This window comes from Thunnus thynnus, chromosome 18 (genome assembly GCF_963924715.1).
Source record: "Thunnus thynnus chromosome 18, fThuThy2.1, whole genome shotgun sequence".
In the NCBI taxonomy this organism is placed as follows: domain Eukaryota; kingdom Metazoa; phylum Chordata; class Actinopteri; order Scombriformes; family Scombridae; genus Thunnus; species Thunnus thynnus.
Genome location: NC_089534.1, coordinates 29,883,368 through 29,907,682, shown reverse-complemented (window position 1 = coordinate 29,907,682; position 24,315 = coordinate 29,883,368). Strand labels below are relative to the sequence as shown.

Below are 24,315 nucleotides of genomic sequence, written 5' to 3'. Positions count from 1 at the left end.
AGGTTAGGAAGTTAAGATGCCAGTACACATGTTGCTGCCCTCCACAGGACAATACTGTATATTGACAGCAGAATAGTCTCAGTCTTCACCATAGACTTAATACGTACGAAAACTGTAACTTTTTGACAATTATACGTTTAGTCTTTTTCTTTCTTTTTCAGAAGAAAAATAAATGTATCTGATATACTGATTGGAGGTCCATGACAGATGCTATTTTCTGAATGAACAGGGATCCAAAGTTTGATGCTACCCCTCATCTACATGTGTTCCAAAAATGAAAAATATTAATATTATGCAGACACAACAGACAAAACAATTACGGTTGTTGCACTTATCACAAACCCAGTGAGTTTTGACAAAGATGCTTTATTTTTACTATCAGTAGCATTATTGTAAGCAACATTGTTTACAGCAACTTCAATGTGCTACATCCAACAGGATACAAAAAAAGCGAAAATCCTTTGTAAATGATCTAGGCAGGAAATTATATACAGTGAAGAACCAGAACAACTACAGCTTTATCTTCAGTCCAGTCCATCGCCCTGTGGTGTTTCTGCTGACAATCAAAGCCTTCCAACACAACAGAAGAAACAGACAAGCAGTACTCCTATCATACACAACTGCTGTACTGGTCCCATTAAACAACAGTCTTACATTTATCCTGTATTGGCATGCACACTGAGCAATAAGAGCCAGTACTGGGGCCTCATTTATAAAGCAGCGCATAGGATCCATCCAAGCCAAAAATGGTGTGTGCCAAAAAATAATCACATTTATAAAACTGTGTGCACACACAAATACAAGCATGTTACCCTTCATAAATCACTATCAATTTGAGAACGTGTGCAAGTGGACGAACCGCATATCACACCCCTTTCACTCCTACAATTAACTATAAATGATTGTACATGCTGTTCCTGTGGAGAAGCAGTAACAGAGGAAAGTTTGAGAGGCGGATGGTTGCAGCAGCTGGTAATGCAGACAACAAACAATTCCCCAAATTAAATAAAGTGATCAAACATGGAAGTAGATGCCAAGAAGTGAACTGCATTGTCAGGGAATGGACTAGTGGGACATCGAAGCTCACCACTTGGTATTTGTTTAGTATCAACTTTATATCTATGAAAATCCTCAGTCATCCAGGTCATGGTTATCCAAGGAGGGTTGAATCGAGGGTTGAATCAAGGACTTACCTGAAGATTCTTGAGGATGTTTCGCCTCTCATCCAAGGGGCTTTTTCAGTCCTAACTGATAGATGGAGAGTCCCAGGTACTACAAGATACCACTTGGTTTATTAGTGCTCCTGGCTGTTGTAATGACAGTTGTAAAGGGTGGTCGAGTCATCTGAGGCCAAGTGTAAATAACAGTCAATTGAGTGGTCACATGAGGCCAAATGTGAATGGTTGTTAATTCTTCTGGGAAGGAATGAAAGGACAGTATTGTAGTTGGGGGATAAGTGGTGTGGTAGACCTCCTCCTCTGTTGAGGGTTGGTTTCTCTATAGGGATGCACAATATTATCAGCACGTCATCAGCATTTGCCGATAAAAGCTCTAAAACAAAATATCGGCATCTGCGAATTCTGCCGATTATGAGAGGCCGATATGTCGCCTTCTCCTCCGCCGCCTGACTCTGCTTCCCTCGATGGACTGTGTCATCCCAACGGTTCCGGTGCTTCCTCCGCAGGCTCCACCTCACTCAGCTGCCCATCAGACCCGCTGCTTCTTCCCACTTAAACCTGAATATCAAACCGGGGCACGGTGCGGGGCTCATGCTGCAGCTAACGCTCCGCTAGCCTCTCAGCTAATGTTAGCCTCGGCTCTCCATGTTGATCCAACTCGTGCATCCCTATTTCTCTACTTTGATGGAGATGGCCTCCTTCACTCCTCTTTCAAACCATTTGTCCTTCCTATCCTAAACATGCACATTGCAGAGTTGGCCCATGTTAAGCCATGCGTTTGCTTGGTGGTTGTTTAGTTCTCCCAGTATGCAAGTCTGTGCATTCCTAACTGCATTGGACTGAATACACTAGATTGCTTTTGTGGGAATCTAGGTGATTGGTGCACACGCATAGTCAAAGATTATAGTCACATGACCAGCAGGTAATCAGGAAATTGTAGATTTCACTGGTTTCAGTAGTGTCCCTTGACTTTGTTGCACATACCTCGTGTGGTAGACTCTCCCTCTAATGCAGGGTGATAACCAGATGTGAGCATCCTGTCTGTCACGGAGGGAACCAGGGCAAAAACTCACACTTATAACTGACGTGACCATCCACAAGCTGCTGTGGCTATAGCACTGGAAGTCTCCCTCCCTGTTCTTGCATTATTGTGCTATGGGAGTTTGTTTATCTTTGCAAGGGACCAGGCCAGCCACTGTTTTCTAATGACATTTTACCTTTTTGTTTTGTTAGTTTCTTTGATTCTCAATCCCCACTGGCTGTTTGCTCACTGGGTATTATGGCCATTATATTGGCATTTGAGGCTTGCCTTTAGTAGCATAGGCTAGGCTACATATATATATACATATATATATATACACATATACATATATATATACATATATGTATATATATACATATATATATATATATATATATATATATATATATATATACACACACACACACATATACATATATATATATACATATATATATATACATACATATACATGCATATATATGTACATACATATATATATTTGTACTATTTTGTACAACATAGACGGGTATTTTCTGTACCAGGTACTACACTTGTATTTGTGTGTGAAGTCTTTCGAGTGGACCAGTTTCTGTCTTAGTGTGTTGCTGGGGTTGAAAAACACAGGCATGCAGTGTTTGTTGAAAATCCCTCTGAGTTTCTCAGATAGTCCAGACACGTAAGGAATGACAATGTTGTTGCATTTATTGTTCTTTTCTTCACCACCCGCAGGGTTGATGTTCTTCCTGGATCTTGTGGCTGTTTTCACAAAGGTCCACTTGGGGTATCGACAAGCTTTAAATGCATCCTTTAGATGTTTGTGCTCCTTCTCTTGGGCATGGGCACTTGTGGTACATTATCAGCTTGGTGGTGCAGGGTCCTGATAACTCCTAGCTTATGTTTCAGTGGGTGGTGAGAGTCACAGAGTAAGTATTGGTCTGTGTGTGGGGGTTTCCTGTATACTCCAATACAGTCCCGGCTTCAGAGGAAAGTAACTGGCCAGGCATTTGGTTTTGATGGGTGGGTCCCAACAACACCCCCCATCCAGGCAACATCGAGACTCAACTACTGCTCCGTCCAACCTGCACAAACATCAGCCACATTTAATTTGCATACAATAATGCATCAACATCACTCATCACTGTGAAACGTTTGCTAGTGGGTACAGTGCCTTGCAGTGACTAAACCTCACCCGCTGACATCTTAAGAGACATGCTGGCGACAGACACTAGCTACAATAGGTCTTAGCCTCCTGCTAGCGTGCCTGCCTCCATGTCCAAGGTCATGAGTTTGAGTCCCATGTGTGATTGTGCTTGTCTGTACAACACAGGTTACAGCTGCAGTTTAATTTTATGACTGTTGCAGCACTAAATACAAGTCATATAATCATTATAAGCTCATAGTGAAGTATACATAAGTATACATATACAGAAATAGCGTCACCAAAATGCATGCATATGCACCCTTACACACACACACACACACATCCACACACACAGTCCTTGATTACAGAGAATTGATTGATTAGAACGATAAAGTCCAGGGTTCTAACAGTGTCACTTTCCAATTACATTAAGTCAAGCATGATTCCTTTTTAATAACTTGTTTTCATCGTTAGCATTGTTAGCCCTGGCATGCTAACCTGCTCTCAGACCTGTTACGGCGTCAGACACATGGTCAAACAGTTTTGGAGCAGAGATACTAAACAAGAGGACAGATGTCTCACTTCACTCTAAATGCAGACACAACAAACAGACAAAAAAAACGTACAAAGGAGGCAGGTTTTCTTCCCCCTCCCTGTGAATTTTATTTTATTTTTTTCCCCCCAAGCCTCGTGGGCCCTTTCACGTCATTGGGTCCGGGGTTTGAGTCCTGGCAAGCTCTTGCATTAAAACAGTGTTGATGCTGATTTCTCCTGGGAGGGCCAAATTCCTGGATGGGTGAACCTGGTCCCCCAGGGCCCACACATAATGCTGGGTCTGCTCCAATATGGAACGCTCCTGTCCTCTTCAGTGTGTACAGCACAGTCCAAAAAGGCTATGCTGTCATTCCTGACGTCCTCTTGTGTGAACTCCATGTTAGTGTCCACTGAGTTAATGTGTTCTGTCTCCCTAGGTTTTAATTTTGACCTATGTGTCGTCCACATACTTAGCTACTTCTTCCATGTAGCGGCTGGCCACAATGGATCTGGTGGAAAACTAAAATTGTAGTTGATGATATATGCACGGTATTATAGGATATTAACAAAAATCTCTATTAGCACTCTGTTCTGCAATTCGTTAAAGTTATTTGATGTCATCTTGGATTTCTACAACTGATGATGATAATTTCATCAGTTAGTTGACGTGGTTGAGCCAAAAAGGAATCCAGACATTCACACTTAATATTGGGGAAAGGCTAGCCAGACTTTCTAGAATCCTGCCACCTGCCACACCCTGGCATCATCCTGGCATTTCAGCAGCTGTGCTGCTCCACAACTGATGACTGAGTGTGAGTAGCACACAGCCCTCTCCTCTGCTCTGATGGTGAGACAGCGCATTTTGCTCAATACTTCATTAATAGTCACAGATGTAATTGGTTAAAAGATTTGACTTGCCTTATATCTTTTAAAATTGAAAGGTACTTATGGAATAGTTATGGCTCACTGCAAGCACAAGTAAAACTGCTGGCCTGAATGTATATGATATATATGATAAAGTGGATCTATCATTAACATTTTATATGAAGTAAAATTAAATGTGTAAGAGGAATCATTATACAATCTGGCTTCACTTCACCACCTCATCATCTGCGCTGCCAATTTCCCGTCTCCAAAATGTTCATAGTAATAGGTCAGAGTTTCTGTACAAGTGCGCACATTCTCCTGTCAAGTTTGTTTTTATAAATCTAAACTTTTTCATGGTAAGTGATGTACGCCTCTTTCAGGCCCCATTTTGTGCATACACAACAGTTATAAATGAGGCCCCATGGGTTCTACCCATTTATTCATTGATTTAGGTAGTGAAGGCACCTATAGACTGTGTCATCATTGCATGTCACCCTGTGCAAGATGGGTTTCCATCTGTGTCATACCAGGGATTTGAAAGAGGTGGGTGTCTACCAGAGTGACTTTTGATTAAGAAAAGAGTACTACATGAGGCAAAAGAAGCATGGATAACTTTCTCCTCAACCTAAGGATCAAATTGTACAAACCTGGCTGTAGATCCTGCCTTGCAGCGTGTACCCGTCCTTGACTGTATTTTGACCAATTTTCTTTGCAGGAAGAGTTCATGCAATACAGGGCCATATAAGAATTCAAATAGAAGCCCCCATCCCCTAGAACAGTTTGACTAGACACTCTAAAAAGTCTCTATTATTTTTTAATCAGTTGGACTTTGCATATCCTGTTAACTGTTAAAGGTATACTATGCAGGATTTGTCGGTCGGCGTTTGTAAACACACTGCATTCAAAGTTGGTCCCTCCTCCCTGGCTCAATAAGTGAGCACGAGAGAGAGAGCAGCAGTGGTCGAGCGAGCTAGAGAGTGAACAAGAGAGTGAGCAGCACTGGTGAGAAGAAAGCAGTGAATCACAGGGATGCAAACTCATCAGGGGTGAAAAAGGTGACAAAGATGCAAACCCTCTAGAGGGTCTGGGGACATGCCCCCCCCCCCGGAAGAAATTTGTTTCAATATCAGCTTTAAAAAGTGGATTTACAGTCAATTTTAGCATGAGCAATTTTAGCATAGGGAAAAACTCACTCTAGAATGAATGTAATACTGCTTACTGCTACAACTGTAATATAAGGGGGATATCAGTTCAGGGCACAAAGTCAAGAGAGTGTAAAGCTAGGTTCAAAATTGTATTTAAAAAAGTGCATTGAATCCACTATACAATAAAGTTGATCAAACAAAACAAAAACACAACATGCACAACAACTGACAAATCAAATGGAAAACACAGATGTATTTTGGTAGAGAGACACGGACACAGCCAAGTCATATTCCCCATCTACAATTTGTAAAACATGTTACAGGTTACATTACTTGACACCTGCTAAACAAATAACACAATTAACACAATATGTAAAATTATGAGATTTCAGCACCACTCCACACAAGTGTTCTCTAATGCAGCCATCAAGTTTAAATACTCTAGAAAGACGAATAGTGCTTTAAAGGAGGAAGATGCTTTTCAACAGCCTTTCTATTGCCAGTTTTCATTTTTGTCATTTCAATGCTGTTTTCAATCTATGAAATGAAACTGATACTTTCTTTTTTGCAACATTTGTCTCAGTTTTTACTCTTTCAAATAATCAAAATTCAAGATTCCTCTATTATTATCATTTTACAACCCAAGGTTGTATAACTCTACATCTATATAACTTTTCAGTACATATATTTTTTATTATTAATGAATTGTCATTATACACATAAGATTAAGAGAAGACAGCATACTTGAAATTGCTATATTTTTCTGACTTATTTCATGAGTTTGCCTAATTTGAATAATTTCATGATAAAAAAATTAAAGGTTATATTACAGAAATATATTGTATGTGGGGGGGGGGGGGCACTTGGGGAAACAACAGACATGACTTTTTAGCATTTATTAACCGTTACACTGGAGTCTGTACTGTACATTTGCTGCCAGACTGACAACTTAATACTAACCTTTTCCTCTGCTACGCTCTCATCTGCTGTCACTTCTCTGCCCCTCACTCTTTCCCACTCGCTACGCAAACATACTACGCAATTTCGTATTCCTTAACTGAGTTACGCTACCAATAGTTTCCCGGGCAACGACAAAGAGGATGACTCACATACCGGAACAGCTCTGCACAGAGACTCCCAAACGCTATTGATTTCCAAATGAATGGATATTTGGTGTTATTTTTGACATTAAAAATATTTTTTTGGCCTGGCGGGAGTTCTTGTTGTTATAATTACAGGAGAAACACTGATTCAGTAAACATTCGGTACGTTTAGTAAACGCTCAGTAAACGGTGAGTACAGTTAGACCTAGCAGTCTCCATTAGGTTGGGCGAGTTCAAAGTTCTGAAAACAATGGGGGTGTTTTGAATACATCCCCGTTTTCACAGGTAATTTGTTAGGCTGCCCCTCCCGTCGCAGGAAATAATGGATTAATCCTAGAAGGCTGTTGATGTAGCATTTTTCTCCTTATGAAAGTAACATGGCAATTATTCGCCCAATGAGAATTTGGTCGGATGAGAACATATCGACCAACTAATTGACCAGTCGACTGCAGCCCTAATAAACAGTTCAACTGATTAAAAATGTATTAACCAGAAATGCAGAAGATGAGGAACATGTGATGTAACTGTCAGAAAATGTTCTGCAGATTTACTGTAGTACGCAGTTGTGCCACTTCTTACTGATTTGAGTTACAGGTGTGTTTAGTGACCACCCATAAGGGCTGCACAAACTGTAAAAGAAACACACCTCCCTGCCTTCCAAGGAAGATAAAAGTCACAGTGTGCCCCGATCTGCTTACTGTGGCAGTCGTGTTGATGAACTCTGAAGCATTAAGTTGTGAAAACTCCACAATTATTGTCTGGTGGCTGTACAGTTTAGTTATCTGAAGCTCATGCTAATAATAAACTAAACTCTTGAACAGAAGCAGCTGCTTGGTTAATGCAGGCTGAGAGCTGAGTGTCAGACAGCAGGACTCTAATTATGCATGCTTCCAACAAAATCCACACAAAAGTGATGAACTGTAATAGTGACACTCCCCTGCTCTGAGTATAAATGCATTTTAGTGGTGGCAGTAAATGGACAATTTAAAGTTGGAGTGACAGTATGTGTGCGTCTCTTCAGATGAGCAGACGTTTCCAGCAGCTGGACTAATGTTAGAGTGATCAGCATACATCACTACATCATGTAGATCAGGTCTGCACTCACTGACTGAACATTCTACAACAATAATACGAATCTTACCGTTGTTATCCCGTCATGTGGAATTCTGATGTTTGATCTGTCACCCGGAACTATGAACTACAGTTGAGAAATGCTCTGTGTTTAGATATTTTGCGCTGGTCTGTGTCACATGCATGCACGCTGTAAACAATCCCACTGGCTACTGAATGTAACAATTTGTTACATGTGTTGAGAATGTGTTGATGCAGCTCTCACTGACTTTTTTTTATGCCATCGAAGTCCACAAATGAGATATAGAATGAACGGGAAGTTATCCCTCTCTCTCAACAACCCCCCCACCCCCACCCCCTAACATTAAAAAACATATTGGATCTACACGAATAACACAAATGACCTATTTTGGATTCAAAACGGGGAATTTTGCCAAAAGGTGACAAGTTTGCACCCCTGGAATCAGATAAATAAAATGTTATTTTCTGATTGTTTCATGGTGGTTACTTTCTAAAGCACAAATAAACAAGTCCACACCTCCGCACAACCTTGTGGGAGGGTGCCACATTGCATTGATTTTGTGTGAATGCAGAACTTCAACTTGTGTGTAGCTCAGCCCTGCCCTCGGTCAAGTAGATACACAGACCTGCAGCTCTTTATACATGCATGACACGGAGAGCAAAGCGGAGAGAGAAAATCCTGCACAGTATGCCTTTAACTCATCAGTTCATTTATATGTTTTCTGTAAATTCAGTCTCTAAAGATGAAGGTCTAGATGCCGTTACAAAGCTTTCTTCACATTGTCAGGATGACATTCTGGTCGGTTTCATTTCTATTATTTTATTTCTCTTATTTTGTTTCTATTTCATTGGCCTAAAAAAGTCAAATTTAATTGTAGTGAATGTACACATACTGGAACTAGGCTATGAATTATCCACCATGTGTTAGTTTTACTAAACTATTCAAAGAAAAAGACTGAAGACATGACCTCACTGTCCTCAATGTCTACAGCCCTGATGCTATATATCACACACTAGCATAGGTTTGTGTGATACATGTTGGTAAATTAATTCAGTGAAGTATTAAATGACTCTAGTGTATGTATTACTTTAACAGATAACTAAATCTGTTGGACAATTAGAGCAGGCGGATTTGGAAAGACTGTAGATTCTGATCAGATATTCAATTTGGAAGTAATATGGGTAAAACCATTAACCGTTTGGCAGAATAATCAATACAACCATTGGTACAGAATATACAAACACAATTATACAGCATATACACAGAGATTGAGCACAAATATTCTTGACAGATATAAAAAGAAAGCAGATTAAATAAAGTTACAATACCTTCTATATACATGAATGATCATTTACAGTCACTACTGTCTACTCTTTGATCACAGTGAACTCAACATTTTTACTTGTTTTGCTATTTGTTTTTAATTACATTCTTGTCATTCAGTTAGCAGGTACATATTTGGGTACATGAATTTGTCTAACTTGGTCACTGAGTGGGTAGAGACTTCATCCCTCAATACAGGCCAAAAAATCAAAACCTGGACGTACCTGGGTGATCACCCAGTTGCCCTGCTTAGCAGACTGGGTGCAGCCAATACTCTCTCTCTGTACACAACTGTGGTCAGAACCTGGAGGCTGCAGCTGACTCACTGATCCACCAGACTGACAGTGTAAACTCTCCTGCAGATCATCTTAGGCTACACGTACAGGAGGTTCGTCCCCTGGCTCGGGGCCCAGGCTGGTGTAGGTGACGGCAGGCTCCAGGACTACAGGACTGAGTTGGGGCAGGTCAGTGGCTGGCTGGCTGCCTGTGTTCCTGAACTGCTTGTAGACCCGTGGGTCCTGGGCCACATAGGTAGACGAGGAGGTGTAAAAGACCAGGCCCAAGATAATGATGAAGAATGACAACAGATAAAGGCCTGAGAACTACAACACAGAGACAAAACAGACTTTACCGACATGACTTATTACTGCGTTGTGTTGTCAAAGGCACATTATTGAAATGATCTTCTGTGGATCACCAGTCAACGATGTTTACTGAAATGGTGTTATTCAGCAACAGCAGTCTAATTATTTAAATCATATCTTATGACCTAAGACAGGTACAAAAACAGGATGACAGCCATGCTGCTGCTCTCATGAACATCACGGCTGTTTGCAACTGCTGTTTGAGTTGAAGATGGTTAAACTTTTTCCAACTTGCTGCCAATAGCTCACTGTGTGATTATGGCTAACACAGAGAGGAAAACCATGCAGAATTCATTTGACTGGTATATAAGTTTCCCTGAATTATATATGTTTCTTCACCAGCAGAGAACAAACACATCAATCAAAAACAGTCTTGGAGCAACATCAGCTTTGAAGTCTGATTATACAGTCAGAGCCAATAAACAGCTGAATTGTCTGAAATCACTTTACTCTTATTGTGAGCAGTGAATTGAGATTTCAGACACTTATTGAATCATTTTGCATCATCACTGACAGGTGTTACATTACCGCAATTTGTGCGTCTATCAAATGCAACACATTGAATTGTGGGATTGTTAGCAGACAGTAGTGTACATGCTCTGAACACTACTTTTTTGTTGCATTATGGAATGTTTGAGGGCACTATAAGGTAAATATGTTTAAATAAAAAATATAATAAATAATATATCAAGACAAATAAAAATCTATTGCACTAAAAGGAGTGATTATGCACATCAGGTCAATGTTTTTAGTATTAGTTAGCTATACTTACTGTATTAATCCTGTCATATTGCCAACCATTTCCTCTAAGTCACAATCTGTTCTATTCAGCTTCATTTGGATCAGCACAAACAGGACATTCCATTACCTCTGCCATTAAAAGGGGCAAATCATGCTTTTTATGATTTTCTGTATATTGTTATGAGGTCAGATGTCTATGTTAAACATGATTTCACATGTCAATGTTAAACATGGTCAGAGTTCCAAAACTTGAGGTGAACGTATGTAGAAATGCTCCCTGCAAGTCAAAAGCAAGGTTGTTCCACAGGTTGTTTGTGTTGTCCACGCATCAGAATCCGTATCGAACATGTATGGATGTATTAAGTAATTTCATTGATTATTATAATTCCATGTATTAAGTTTCCAATTGTGAGTAAAGAACAAGAAAAAAAAGTGAAATGCTACTACTACTGTTTGTTTACGTAGTCTGCTGAGGGGCTGTGTCTGGAAGTTGACCAATCAGAAGAGAGTGGGTTTATCGGGAGGTGGGCCTTAAAGAGACAGAAGTCATCCAGCAAGGCACTCCGTTGGCCCATCACATACATGCAATCACACATTCCTGGTGGATTACTTTGTAACGTGAACTCCTTATTCGACTGTTTACCTTGCGACCATTGCATCTAAAGATAACACACTTGCTGCTGTAATAACTCTGTAAAAGTTGTAAAATCCTGTCTGTAAGTATTACAATCTGCTGCAGGGTGTTTTGGCATCTTATAAGTCTTTGAATAGCCACATCCTTGCCCTGGATTCATCACGCCCTATATAGAAAAAACAATGTAGGAGAGTAATGTACATGTTCTTTCTAATGAATTTAAATTACCATATTTCAGTATGAAGCAGATCACACCTACATGTTGAAATCCACTCATCAACAGTTACGTGTAACGTATTTTAAACTAAATTTAGACCCATTTTAACTTGGATGTCTGGACATCTTTTGACCAACCCATCACCAATCAGTGTCTCCTGGCAGCTTGATGTTACCTTGTAGTGAAAGAGGAATAGGCCACAGAAGAGGCTGTACAGGTCAGCTGTGAGCAGAGAGAGGTTGACTGAGGTGGCGCTTGTCCTCTTCATAACTACCGGCATGAAGCTGTATAGGCTGAACATAAAGGCACTGAACCCAATGTAGAGAAGACCTGCAAGCACATAACTTCTAAATTACAACTAGATTACATGTTGTGGTCATATAACTTGTATGTACAGTGTCAAGAAAAAGTAAGTGAACCCTTTGGAATCAGTATGCAGCGCCCTTTTTATGCCACACATAGTGCTGCATGTTCTTCCTAAACAATTCAACCTGAGTTTCATCAGTCCATAAAACATTCTACTTGGTGTCTTGCCATGGACACCATGCCTGTTCAATGATTTGTGCATGGTAGACTCATAAACAGAGATGTTAACCAGCTCCAATGACTCCTTTAAGCCTTTAGCTGTTACTCTGGGGTTCTTTTTTACTTCACTGAGTATTCTGTGTTGTGCCCTTGGAGTCATCTTAGCTGAGCTCCCACTTCTAGAGAGAGTATCCACAGTACTAAATCGTCTCCATTTATAGACAATTTATCTAACTGTGGAATGGTGAATATCTAAACTCTTTGAGATAACTTTGCAACCTTTTCCAGCTATATGCAAATCAACAATTCTTGATAGTAAGTCTTCTGAGATTTCTTTTTTGCGACAAGAAGAGGTACTTTTTTGATCTCCGTGGGGAAATTTATCTTCTGCATTTGACCAATCCTATACACATACACTAGGAGCAGTGGGCAGCTGCACTGCAGCGCCTGAGCACCAACAGGGGCACTGACAGGAGTATTAACCCTATCATACAGACGCGTGACAGATTAAAAGAAAAACCAACATAAAGTGTCTTATTAAGGTGTTGGGCCACCACGTGCTGCCAGAACAGCTTCAATGTGTCTTGGCATTGATTCTATAAGTCTCTGGAACTCTTCTGAAGAGATGGAACACCATTCTTCCAAAAGATATTCCCTCATTTGGTGTTTTGATGATGGTGGTGGAGAGTGCTGTCTAACACATCGGTCCAAAATCTCCCATAGGTGTTCAATTGGGTTGAGATCTGGTGACTTTTAAGGCCAGAGCACATGAATCACATCACTTTCATACTCATCAAACCATTCTGTGACCCCTTCTGCCCTATGGATAGGGGCATTGCCATCCTGGAAGAGACCACTCCCATCAGGATATTCAATTTAATTCAATTCAATTTTATTTATATAGCGCCAAATCACAACAGAAGTTATCTCAGGGCACTCTTCATATAGAGCAGGTCTAGACCATACTCTTTATTTTACAGAGACCCAACATTCCCCTTGAGCAAGCACTTGGCGACAGTGGCAAGGAAAAACTCCCCTTTAACAGGAAGAAACCTCAAGCAGAACTGGGCTCTAGGTGGGCTACCATCTGCCTTGGGTTGAGAGAGAAAGAGGGAGATAAGGAGAGAGAGGAAAGAGAGACACAGAGAAGCACAATAACAACAATAATAATAATAGAAATATGACTAATAATAATAATAATAGCAGGCCTGGGCATCAAGTAGCCATGGTCCATGGAAACCCATCATCCATAACAGCACCACAACCCTGATCTATTGTAACCTGTGAGACGAGAAAGCACAAAAACTCCAGGGAAGAAGCCAAGTTAGTAAGATGCATTAATGGTACTTGAATGCATACAGATGGAGAGGAGGAGGAGGAGAGAGGAGCTTGGTGCATCATGGGAAGTCCCCCGGCAGTCTAAGCCTATAGCAGCATAACTAGGGGCTGGTCCAAGGCAAGCCTAGCCGGCCCTAACTATAAGCTTTATCAAAAAGGAAAGTTTTAAGCCTATTCTTCAATGTAGAGCAGGTGTCTGCCTCCCAAGCCCAAACTGGAAGATGGTTCCATGGGAGAAGAACCTGATACCTGAAGGCTCTGCCTTCCATTCTACTTTTGGAGACTCTAGGAACCACAAGTAATCCTGCATTATGGGAGTGGAGTGGGTTAATAGGGTACTATGGTACTAGCTCCTTAGGATAGAAATGTTTCATCATAGGATAAAGGTGATCACTCAGAACAACTTGCAGTGACCCTTCCCTCTAAGGGGACAAGTGGATCCAAAGCATACCAGCAAAATGCCCCCCACAGCATAACAGAGCTATTTGATCCCCTCACGATAGGGGTCAAGCATTCAGTCCTGTTCTTGTTTTTCCTTTAATTTGTCACTTGTCTGTATATGTCTTTGATGGTGGGAGGAAACCGGAGCACCTGATGGAAACCCATCTAAACATGGGGAAAACATGCAAACTACACACAGAAAGGGCCTGGGATGGCTGGGGTTAGAACCCAGGACCTTCTTACTGTGAGGCACCACTGAGCCACCATGCCACATTGTTCACATCAGCAGATGCTTCTTGTGAATAGTAGTAGTAGTAGTTTGAATGTTTTTATAAATCAAAGTAGCGCTAACCCACACCTCCTATCTTGTTTCATTGATAGAACATCAGGTTTGCTAACTCTTGACTCCAGTTAGCTTTTGTTGATGTCATTAGCCAAGGGGTTCACATGCTTTTTCCAACCTACAATTATAAAAATGATGTAGTCAATATGGACAAGAGCAATACATTTATATGTGTGTTATCAGTTAAAATAGATTGTGTTTGTTCATAACTGGAACTTAGATGAATCTCTAGACATATTTAATGTCAAATTTACACATAAATGCAGGTAATTCCAAAGGGTTCATTTACTTTTTCTTGCCACTTTAGGTCCAAGATGTATGTGCGTGTGTATGTTCTTGTGTGCACAGCCTCACCTATCTGCCAGTCCCAAGGTACCTTCAGTAGCTCCTTGTGTTCCATTATGGCCCTGCAACAGAACACCAACAAAGGTTACAAGGGTCTATCTGAGAGAATATTAAAAAAAAAGATTGTCCCTCACTGTGCTGTACAGATCTGTTCGCACTGAACATCCCTATTACAAACTTGAAGTCATTCTTGCCAGTTTTTGCTCTGGAATCTCTTTGTGACAACCAATCAATCTACTAATTCAGGATTTTAACATTCAATTCAGTCCTGGTGTTTGCTGATAAGCTGGAGGTCTTTGAAGATCCATCAGATTCCATAAATATATGAGACAGGCACAGGATTGTACAACTCTGGAAAGTTAACACGTCAAAAGTAATTTATCTGTCCTTGCTACAATCCTTAAGTAAACAGCAGAATTATCTAGTTCTTGTTATAAAATAAACTACCAGGAATGTACACTTATGTATTGCTTGGTCAGAACAGTGTGTTGCTGCATGGAGTTGCATTGTGTGAGAGTAAAAGCTAAGCCAGGTTCTACTAGGTTTTTTTTCCAGCAAATAAAAAAGTACTCTTTTATTTACAACCTAGAGACACATTACACCAGTGTCTTTGGACTCAATTCACCTGCAGATTACACACCTCCACCACCACCTGCCACCTCACATTTACTAAACCTTTATCATCAAATGATCAAATTCACCCTTGTAAATGCTGTTATGGTGACTGTTTATGGCACAGCCTGTATGCCTAACTTTACAGTTTTCATGAGGTACTTCTCTCTACTGCACAAATTTACAGCTGGATGCCGCTGAAAAAGGATCCAAAGAGGCCCATCATGCCAAGGAATTCCACACGGCTCAAGTTCTTCACTATGAACTCCTCACAGACATTGGAGATCCCATACAGTGTTGCTCCTCCTAGAACCAATAGATCTCCAAACAGCTTCTGCTCTCCTGGACAGATGAGGGAGAACAAGAAAGAAAGAGGGAAAGAAAGAAACATGAGCAAGACTGCTCTGAGCAAATGAGCAAGATGCTCCATGTAACCCCAACGATGTGAAAACAACATGGTAACATCCACATGTGCCTGCAACATGAACTGAGGCTTGTACTATTAAGCAAGTTCAACATACCCAGGATATCTTTTCATTATCTGGCTTCATTGAACCTAACATTGGCTGTCCAGATAACCAGTACTACGAAACTGGTTATCAACTAGCTCAGTCAACCCGGGGTTTCCCTATCCAGCTACGAGCGCATTTATGTAAAAGAGGCAGGGTTGTTAATTACGAGCAACATCATCAGAACCATGAATGAAGTACTTCATATGATATGAGATGAAACAATGATATCAAGTATCTGCAGAAAACTTCTGTTTAAGAGACAGCAAAGTCATATTCAACAAAGTGAAATGTAAATGAGCCTGTAATCATACAACAGAATAAGATGTAGAAACACTAGCAATAATTTCCACATATCAAAAGTAGGCTACAGCTTAAAATACATGTTGGAATTATTATATATGACTTAAGTATAGAGTGAGTATTTTAGCTATTTAGTTGGATGATGAAGAAACCATTCTGAATATGTCACATAAAAAAAGAAACCTAAAAGTAATGCCAAACTGTTTCTGCTACTGAGGCAAAGAGTGGAAAAGTAGTTAATGACTGATGAGTCTATCTGACCCAAATGTTGCATTATAATCATGGGGGCCAATTAACAGTGTGTGGATTATTTTTCTGATAAAAGACAATATTTCGTTTTTATTTCCAGTTATCATCACACAGTTGTCTAATGTTATTCTGAGCTGCAGTGAGGGAATCAGAGTGTAAAATCATCCACACTGTCAGCTGTCACTCCGGGGATAAAACAAATTTTATACTATTAAAATGCAGCTAAAATCATCATTATGTGATTAGTGTCGTAAAAGATCTCTCCGTTTGTTAGAAGCTCTGTTTCAAAACCAGAGTGGAAATAGAAAGTCTGGAACAATAAAATGTTTCCACTGACCTATAGAAATATATATTGCTCTTTTTTACTTGTAACTTTATTGTAAATTCAGGACTTTTGTCCATGTTGGGATCTTGTAGGAATGATGACTCTTTTTTTCCAGTGATCTGATTGGTCAGTGGTCAGAGTGTTGACAGGTTGTGATCTGATCCTCTGAAGTTAACCTGCTCTGGAGCAGGTTAGCTGCTCAGCATAAATTACCATGGTGATGAACCCCAGTAAGAAGTGAACCACCGTCGTAGGACTGAAAACACAGAGTTAAACCTGAAGTTACCTCGCTGATCCCAAATCCTGCTTCGTAGTACAAGCCTCTGAAACATGTATTTGTGCTTGTGCTTCATTTCCTCACTTCCTGAGTCATAAGATCAGAAATGCTGTGTTTGTTCATGAGGTGTGTGCTTGTGTGTGTGTTTGTGTGTGTGTGCTCACCAAGGCCTTGCTGGCGGCCAAGTAGGATGTCAGCCCCCACCATGCAGCCAATACCCAACAGACACAGTCCTGCCCCAACCACATGGACAGCCTTGTACCTCACCAAGAGAAAGAACCAGGACAGCAACAGGACCACAGGGATGGCAAAACAGTCTAACAGCTGACAGGACGGAGAGAGACACAGAGAAAAACCCATACCAACATGATGAGCCCTCACACTGGAGTTTTCTCTTTCCCCTGGGTGGGTTCATTTGGACCCACAATGGAACCATGGACTATCTACAACCACACAACTCCCCCCAACAAAGGTGGGGTGAGTTATTTTGGCCACGCCTCTCTTCACTGACCTCAACTGGAAGCACACCTGAATCCTGACTATATGAAGGTTTGTCTGTTTTGTTCACAGTTTGTTTTGTTCACACTTATTAATTCAGTTTGATTTATTAAGGATGTAGTTTTGGGAATTATATGATGTGTTTTCTTTTCAGTTATTTGTGTTTGGGCCAAATATCCAGCCAGGAAGAAAAGTGTGCACAAACTCATGAATTTCTTATCTGCTGCTACTAAATGAGCCATCTCGCTAAGCTGGAGAAACGTTGCCAGAATGTGGATTGTGTTTACTCAGAGCAGGTATTAAAAGGACTGCTGAGGGCTTGCCTCAGCATGGCACAAATCTGCTATAAAATGCTGACTTTAACCTTCATATGGGCAGCAGGCATCAAAAGCTGCTTTTATCAGTTGGACTGTGTTAAATGATGATTTTTTTTTTTTTAAAGGTGGATTTCTAGTGGGTGATGCTGTTTGGAACTTGTCAGTGTTTTGCATGGTGACTCCAGTATTTTCTGATAATGTGGTAGGTACAGTACTGTAAAAATAAATGATCGCCCATGTGTATGTCTGTAGAAGAACAATATCATATTCTTCTATTCCTGTGCCAGACAATCTTGTGAACAGCCACTGCAGGGGAACTGTGCCCGGCCTGTCTGCTCTAGAGAGATGCTGCCACATCATCTCTATGGCCCTGACTATATTCAGTTCTATTGATTTCTTGCTATTCTGAGTCAGGAATGTAAGCTAATTCCCTTATTCCAAAAGTGCCTAACTGCCTACATGCAAAATTAGGATTCATTACATTACTTACAGGGAAATAATTACATTCTATAAAAGGATATACCATATAATCTAACATGTATTCATAGGCACTGTGTAATGTAAGCAGGATAAAAGGGTATTTCAGTGTTTTAGTATTGTACTCCATTAACTTAAGGGACTCACAAGAGTCAGATTAACAAAATATCCAGTCTTCTCCTGAAAATAATGCCGCTAGACTTTTGACAAACTCTAGGAAATCAGATTACATCCCTCCCATTCTTACATCTTTGTACTGGCTCACTGTGAGTTTTAGAATTGATTTTAAGATGTTGCTTATAATCTTTAAGGCTTTGGATGGTGAGGCACCCACTGATACTGTTGATATGTTAATCCCTTATGAGCCACAGCGCAGCCTCAGATCCTTAGGCAGGGGTCTCCTTCTTGTTCCAACCACATGCTTTGTTACCCAAGGTAACCAGGTCAGCTTTGGAACTCCCTCCCTAGCTCCTCTGTAGCGCCTTTTAAAACACTTCTCAAAACCCACTTTTATCAGATAACCTTTTCTTAAATTGTAACTATTGTTTTTATGCTGTTTTGTTCTTATTTTTCTTTGCCCCTCACTGTTTTATTGTTTTTTGTTGTATTTTTAAATACTTCTTGTAATCAAGTTTTTTAGAGATACTTAACTGTGTGAACAAAGAATGTAAATCTGCTGATGGTGCTACAGGAAAGTCAGGAGGTCTCCAAAGTCAGTAGGGATCGGGTTCATGAATGTCTGTACAAAATTTCATGGCAACCCATCCTATAGTTGTTGAGATATTTCAGTGTGGACCAAAAATTTGGACCAACTGACTAACACTGTAATCACTATAGCCACACTTGCATGGCTAAAAAAGAAAGGTCACTATTGAAGCAGCAGAGGTATTCTGACTTTTTCTTTTTAATATGGGTCAAGCTCCAAAACCCACTGTATCCTACATTTCCCATCATGCAACCAGTCGCATCTTTTGTTAATTCCTCCCTGCCTGGTAAATGCCCATGTCTTTGAAACTCCCTGTCCCAATTTGTAACATAGACTGATAAATTTTGTTGTTTCCAAGTCCCAAGCTGACGACTACACAATGGCATCACCTAGGTTATTTTCTCAGACATGACAAAATTCCTCCACAGCCACAGAGGCCATGACACAACTATTCTCACAGACTGAGTAGAACTTAGCATGACCAGAAAACTGACCTTCATGTGTAAAGTCAGTGGAGTCCACCTTCCTTTAATATGCTTTCACGTTTCAATTTTAGAGCATTTCTAATGCAAAAAACAGCAAAATCTACAAGTAAGCACACACACACACACACACACACACACACACACACACATACAAGCTAACCTGTACACTGGAGAGTGTAGTGTATTGGTAAGCTTTCAGAACCAGATAGTTGGCCTCGATGTCTATCAAACCCAGAATCATATATTTCCACCAGCGCTGCTTCAGAATAGCCAACAAGTTTCCTTCACCTGTTAAGACAGAGAAACACAAAGAGAAGATAATGAAAATACTAAAGCATCAGTGTGTTAAATTTTACATTACATCAATTTGGCATATGCTTTTTTCCAAAGCAACTTATAATAAGTGCATCCAAACTACACAGGGGCAAGAGCTAGATATCCACCAAAATTGGGAGTGTATCCCTTTTAAATACACACCCACAGAACAGACCGGAAACACACAGAGTGCAGAATGAGATCATTTCCTCTCCTGTTTTTCATTAAACAAAACAAATGGGATACTTGTGACCCAAGCATGAGCATGTGAGAGCCCTGTGGGACTCATAAATTTATCTGAAATTTGCAACTGACAAGCCTTTGTGAAAATGTCACCATTTGCCATCTGCATAAAGGCAGTGCAGCGCTTTTGTAAACCGGCCCCTGGTCCACCACTTCCATGTGACAGTAGGTTTTAACAGGCCTTTACAGTTTTGATCTGTCATTACAGTTTCTTGTAAGGGTGTAGGGGATGTGTATTCTTCCCAATCCGTCACGATATGGATGTTACGATTCGGTGCATGCAGTCGTATGAAGAATACACTCCAGAACAATTACTGTCAAAATAGTTTAATAATCCACTAAGGCTGATGTGCAGAACAATAATTCTAGAGCACAAGTTCCACCTGGAACATTTTGGCAGCGCACCACTAGCATGCTCATGGGTATGTTAGCAGGCTTGGCCTGGGTTACCCTGCCGTCAGAATGACAAACGAGAGATCCATAACACTGAATGAGTGCAACACTATTATTAAAACATGTGCTGTTATTGCCGGAGTGAAACTATATCAGGTCTCCTCGTCCTCCTCCCCTCTCTGTGACAGTCAGTTTTTCACTCGACCTTTGAGTGAAGTCATTCAGAACTACTATTTGATTTCTGATGTGGTCAGACAGCATGTTCTAAGAACTAGTTCTGGGAGAGAAACATTTAGTTAAAATGTTATATATATATTATTATATATGACATTAGAGTATTAATACTGAAGCATCAGTGTTAGAGCAGCATGTTACTGTTGTAGCTGCTGGAGTTGCAGCTAGTTTGAACTACTTTATATACAGCAGGTATCCTCATGAAGGTTGTTTTCCTTTTCCACGGCAGCACAATTGAACTGTTTCAGTAATAGTTTTGACTAATGAGCCATTGTTGGATGTTTACATTTCTCATAATGAAAGACCAAAATGTTATTTTCGAACCATGACCCCAAAACCAAGGTGTGTACCAAACCATAAACCTGGTGTACCATTATACCCCTAGTTTCTTGCTATCAGGCTCCTAAATACTTTTTGCAGATAAAAAGATAAAAAGATCTTTTACAGACACAAGATACAGATACTTTCTAAGGAATAATACATGGCTTTAAATGGTATACTAGACATTTTTTTTCTGAAATCTGATGACATGTTTTCATAAGGACCCAAACCAAATGACAGACTATTACCTCATCTGCACAGTTCTGTTTGTAATCTCATAGCACTAAATTTCAATGTTCTATTCAGTTTCTTCCATTACAATGACACAAACTGAAGCAGCAGACTACTGTATTATGTTAGTGTAGCCGCTCTTTTTGTTTCTCATCTGTATGCCATAGATAATGCCACCCAAACACCAGAGAATCAGATATTAAGTCTATAAATTACTAATGGTGAGTAAACATTACAAGTTTTCTGCAGTCCTGCTGTATCATAGAATAATACTGCTTTTATTACACTAAATTATAACAATCTATAAAGGTAGTGAGATTCTTTAATTAATTCCCTTGAATAGAAAATCAAGTCAATTACCATACCATACTTTATCATACCATACCATACTATACCATCACCAACACCAACACCATTCCATACCGTCACCATACTGTCATACCATACCATACATACAATACCATCACCATACCATACTATAACCATACCATACCATACCATACTATAACCATACCATACCATACTATACCATCACCATACCATCATACCATACCTTCACCATGCCATACCATGCCAAACTATATCATACCATCACCATACCATACCATACCATACCATACCATCACCAGTGGTGACTGGTGACTCAAAAATTGGGAATGAGAGGAGTAAAACCAACCCACTGCATCATATTATTTTACACTAGTTGACTACTTATCTCTACTGTCTTATGTTCAAGTTATGTTTTCTTCTTATGTTCAAATGCAGGACCATGCAAGGACCTTTAGAGGGGCAGGTGCTCAAAGTTAAAAAGGGGCACAGAAACAAGATTTTAAAACACTATACGCCAACATAATTTATAGCATAAAATGCTGAATTATAGCAACCCATATTTAAACAGAATGTACCATGGAATATTACAACAAACTGCATCTTACTATATCATTGTCGCCCACCTGATGAAATATACAGCTCAGCTTAAAAACTAACAATGAAAAAATTCTCACAAGCAAACAGCCAGACCTCCTGCACACTCATTCACAAATCACACAACATCAACAGATGACCGAACAACCAATCAATTAAAAACTGGATAAATTCCAAATGAATCAGGCTTTTCATATGATGCCTTTTGAGTCCAAATTTCCCATTTTAAAGTTTACGTTTCCCTCTTTTATTGAGCAGTAGTTGTTAAAATGTGACCATTCACTGTTAGAATAGGAAGAGGGCATGAGAAGGGGTGGGGAATTGTCTACAAATGCTTGACAACCCGTTGCATACATCTGGACCTCCTGGAGTGCCTGGACAGTGATGCCTTTCTGATGTCTCTATGCCAATTTATCTCTTCTCGAGACAAGCCCTATGAACTTCTGTGTGATAATGGCACAAACTTCATAGGGGGAAGGACAGAAATCCGGGAGGCCTTCACATCCATGGCACCTCACCTGCAGGAGCAGCTAGCTGAGCAACAGGTACAGTTTCAGTTCGATTCTCCAAGTGCTCCTCACTTTGGTGGAACTTGGGAGAGGGCGGTGAAGTCGGTGAAAACTGCTATTCAAGCAATCCTCAGAGAAGAGGTAGTACCAGATAGCTGATCCTTCTCATGGGCAGGCATAATTCCTCCCTTCCTCAAGCTCTCTTTGACTCCAGGAGGTAGAGTCCACTAATCGGGAGATTGGTGGTTCAATTCCCAGCTTCTCCAGTCAGCATGTCGAAGTGTCCTTAGGCAAGATATTGAACCCAAAATTGCTCCTGATGGCTGTGCCATTGGTGTGTGAGTATGTGTGAATGCATTAGATTCCCCTCTTGATGAGCAGGTTGGCAGCTTGCATGGTAGCCAACAGTGCAATCAGTGTATGAATGTGTGTATAAAGGGTGAATGTTGGCATGCAGTGTCAGGCGCTTTGAGTGGTCAGAAGACTAGAAAGGCACTATATAAGTGCAGTCCATTTACCATTTACCATTTGGGGACGGCTGTGTGAGAAAGCCTGCCTAGCCAAAAAGAGCAGGTGAGCAAGCACTGACGTCATCACAGACAGTGTCTACATGAGCAGCAGAGCAGGCAAAGCAGCGGAGGTAATTCTGGACACTTCTGAGTTTTCCTCCTGTTGTGCGTAAATGACTGGAATGTAAGTTATTTCCATGTTCCGTTAGTGTTGTCATAAGGCATTTATTTAGTGAGTTTGTTTGTAATTTGAGTTCTTTTACCGTTTTTTCCTTATCTGTCTCTTAATTACCCAGTTTCTGTGGAGGGCACATTATGGTTGCTAATTTGTGTTAGCTTATCAATGCGCTACAGTTGTGGTATCTTTAAATATGTTTAGAAATTTGAATGTTCTTAATTTAGTTCTGCCATAGAAGTTTTCCTACATTTTCATATTTGCCTTTGATTTAGATTTAGATTTAAATGGCTGCAGTAACTAGCTCTATTGCTTTGAAAATATGTTAACTCATATTTACGTTATTTTTATATATTTTGTTATTTCTCCCTTGTAGACCACACACACACACTTACTCAACCTAATAAGTGTCCTATCGTAGCATATGCATGTCTTCTGAACAGTCTACAATAAACCCCCTGAGCTGTGGATCCTCTCTTCTGTCCTGATTCTTTGACTTGAATCATCTCCATATCTGCTGACTTAAACCAATTAAATTTCCAAAGGCCCAGCCTTTAATATAGATATGCTTCCATTTCATTAAATGTATCAATCCACACTGAATCCCAGACAGTCTCACAGAGACTCTCCGCGTCTTTTAATGCTCTGAGTGTTTCTGTTGCGTTTAGTGAAGTGTAATCTGAGCAGGCAGCTGTTTAAATCACACAAATATCCTGCTGTGTATGTCTTTTCAACTTATTAACTGTATCAATGAATCAATAAATACAAACACTGTTGATTTCTTCCCGTGCAAACTCTTTTGGTTCAGTAAATTTCTGCTGTCAGTCATCCTGGTGAAGGCAGTTTGTCCGGCCGCTGTCCTCTCAGCTCCCCAGGAGCTGCAGCTGACAGATGGCTGCTTCTGTGGACAGAGATGCTGAACGCAGGTCAAGTGAGAAGTCGGGAGTGTGTGGATGGACTATTGTGCTCACATGAGATGATTTCTTTTTCTGCTTTTGATAAAGTGTGAGAGAAACAGAAGTGACTGTACAGCTGACACATTGCTTTGGATTCCACCATATTTCTCT

General features: G+C 40.3%; 1 protein-coding gene across 2 annotated transcripts in view; it reads right to left on the bottom strand.

The window, feature by feature from the left end:
* Nucleotides 1-6,392: 6,392 nt before the first annotated feature.
* slc35f1 (solute carrier family 35 member F1) overlaps nucleotides 6,393-24,315 on the bottom strand; it is a 29,970-nt gene continuing 12,047 nt past the window's right edge. Inside the window, exons 3-8 of one of the 2 annotated variants that reach the window (XM_067572459.1) lie at nucleotides 19,555-19,682; nucleotides 17,076-17,235; nucleotides 15,434-15,590; nucleotides 14,646-14,698; nucleotides 11,820-11,974; nucleotides 6,393-10,010 (exon numbers count right to left, since the gene is read on the bottom strand). In XM_067572459.1, coding sequence (XP_067428560.1) covers nucleotides 9,777-10,010; nucleotides 11,820-11,974; nucleotides 14,646-14,698; nucleotides 15,434-15,590; nucleotides 17,076-17,235; nucleotides 19,555-19,682 — 887 coding nt within the window. In that variant the 3' untranslated portion in view covers nucleotides 6,393-9,776. Of the gene's footprint in view, nucleotides 10,011-10,966; nucleotides 11,324-11,819; nucleotides 11,975-14,645; nucleotides 14,699-15,433; nucleotides 15,591-17,075; nucleotides 17,236-19,554; nucleotides 19,683-24,315 lie in introns of those variants that run through there. The other variant, XM_067572460.1, reaches the window with a different exon arrangement.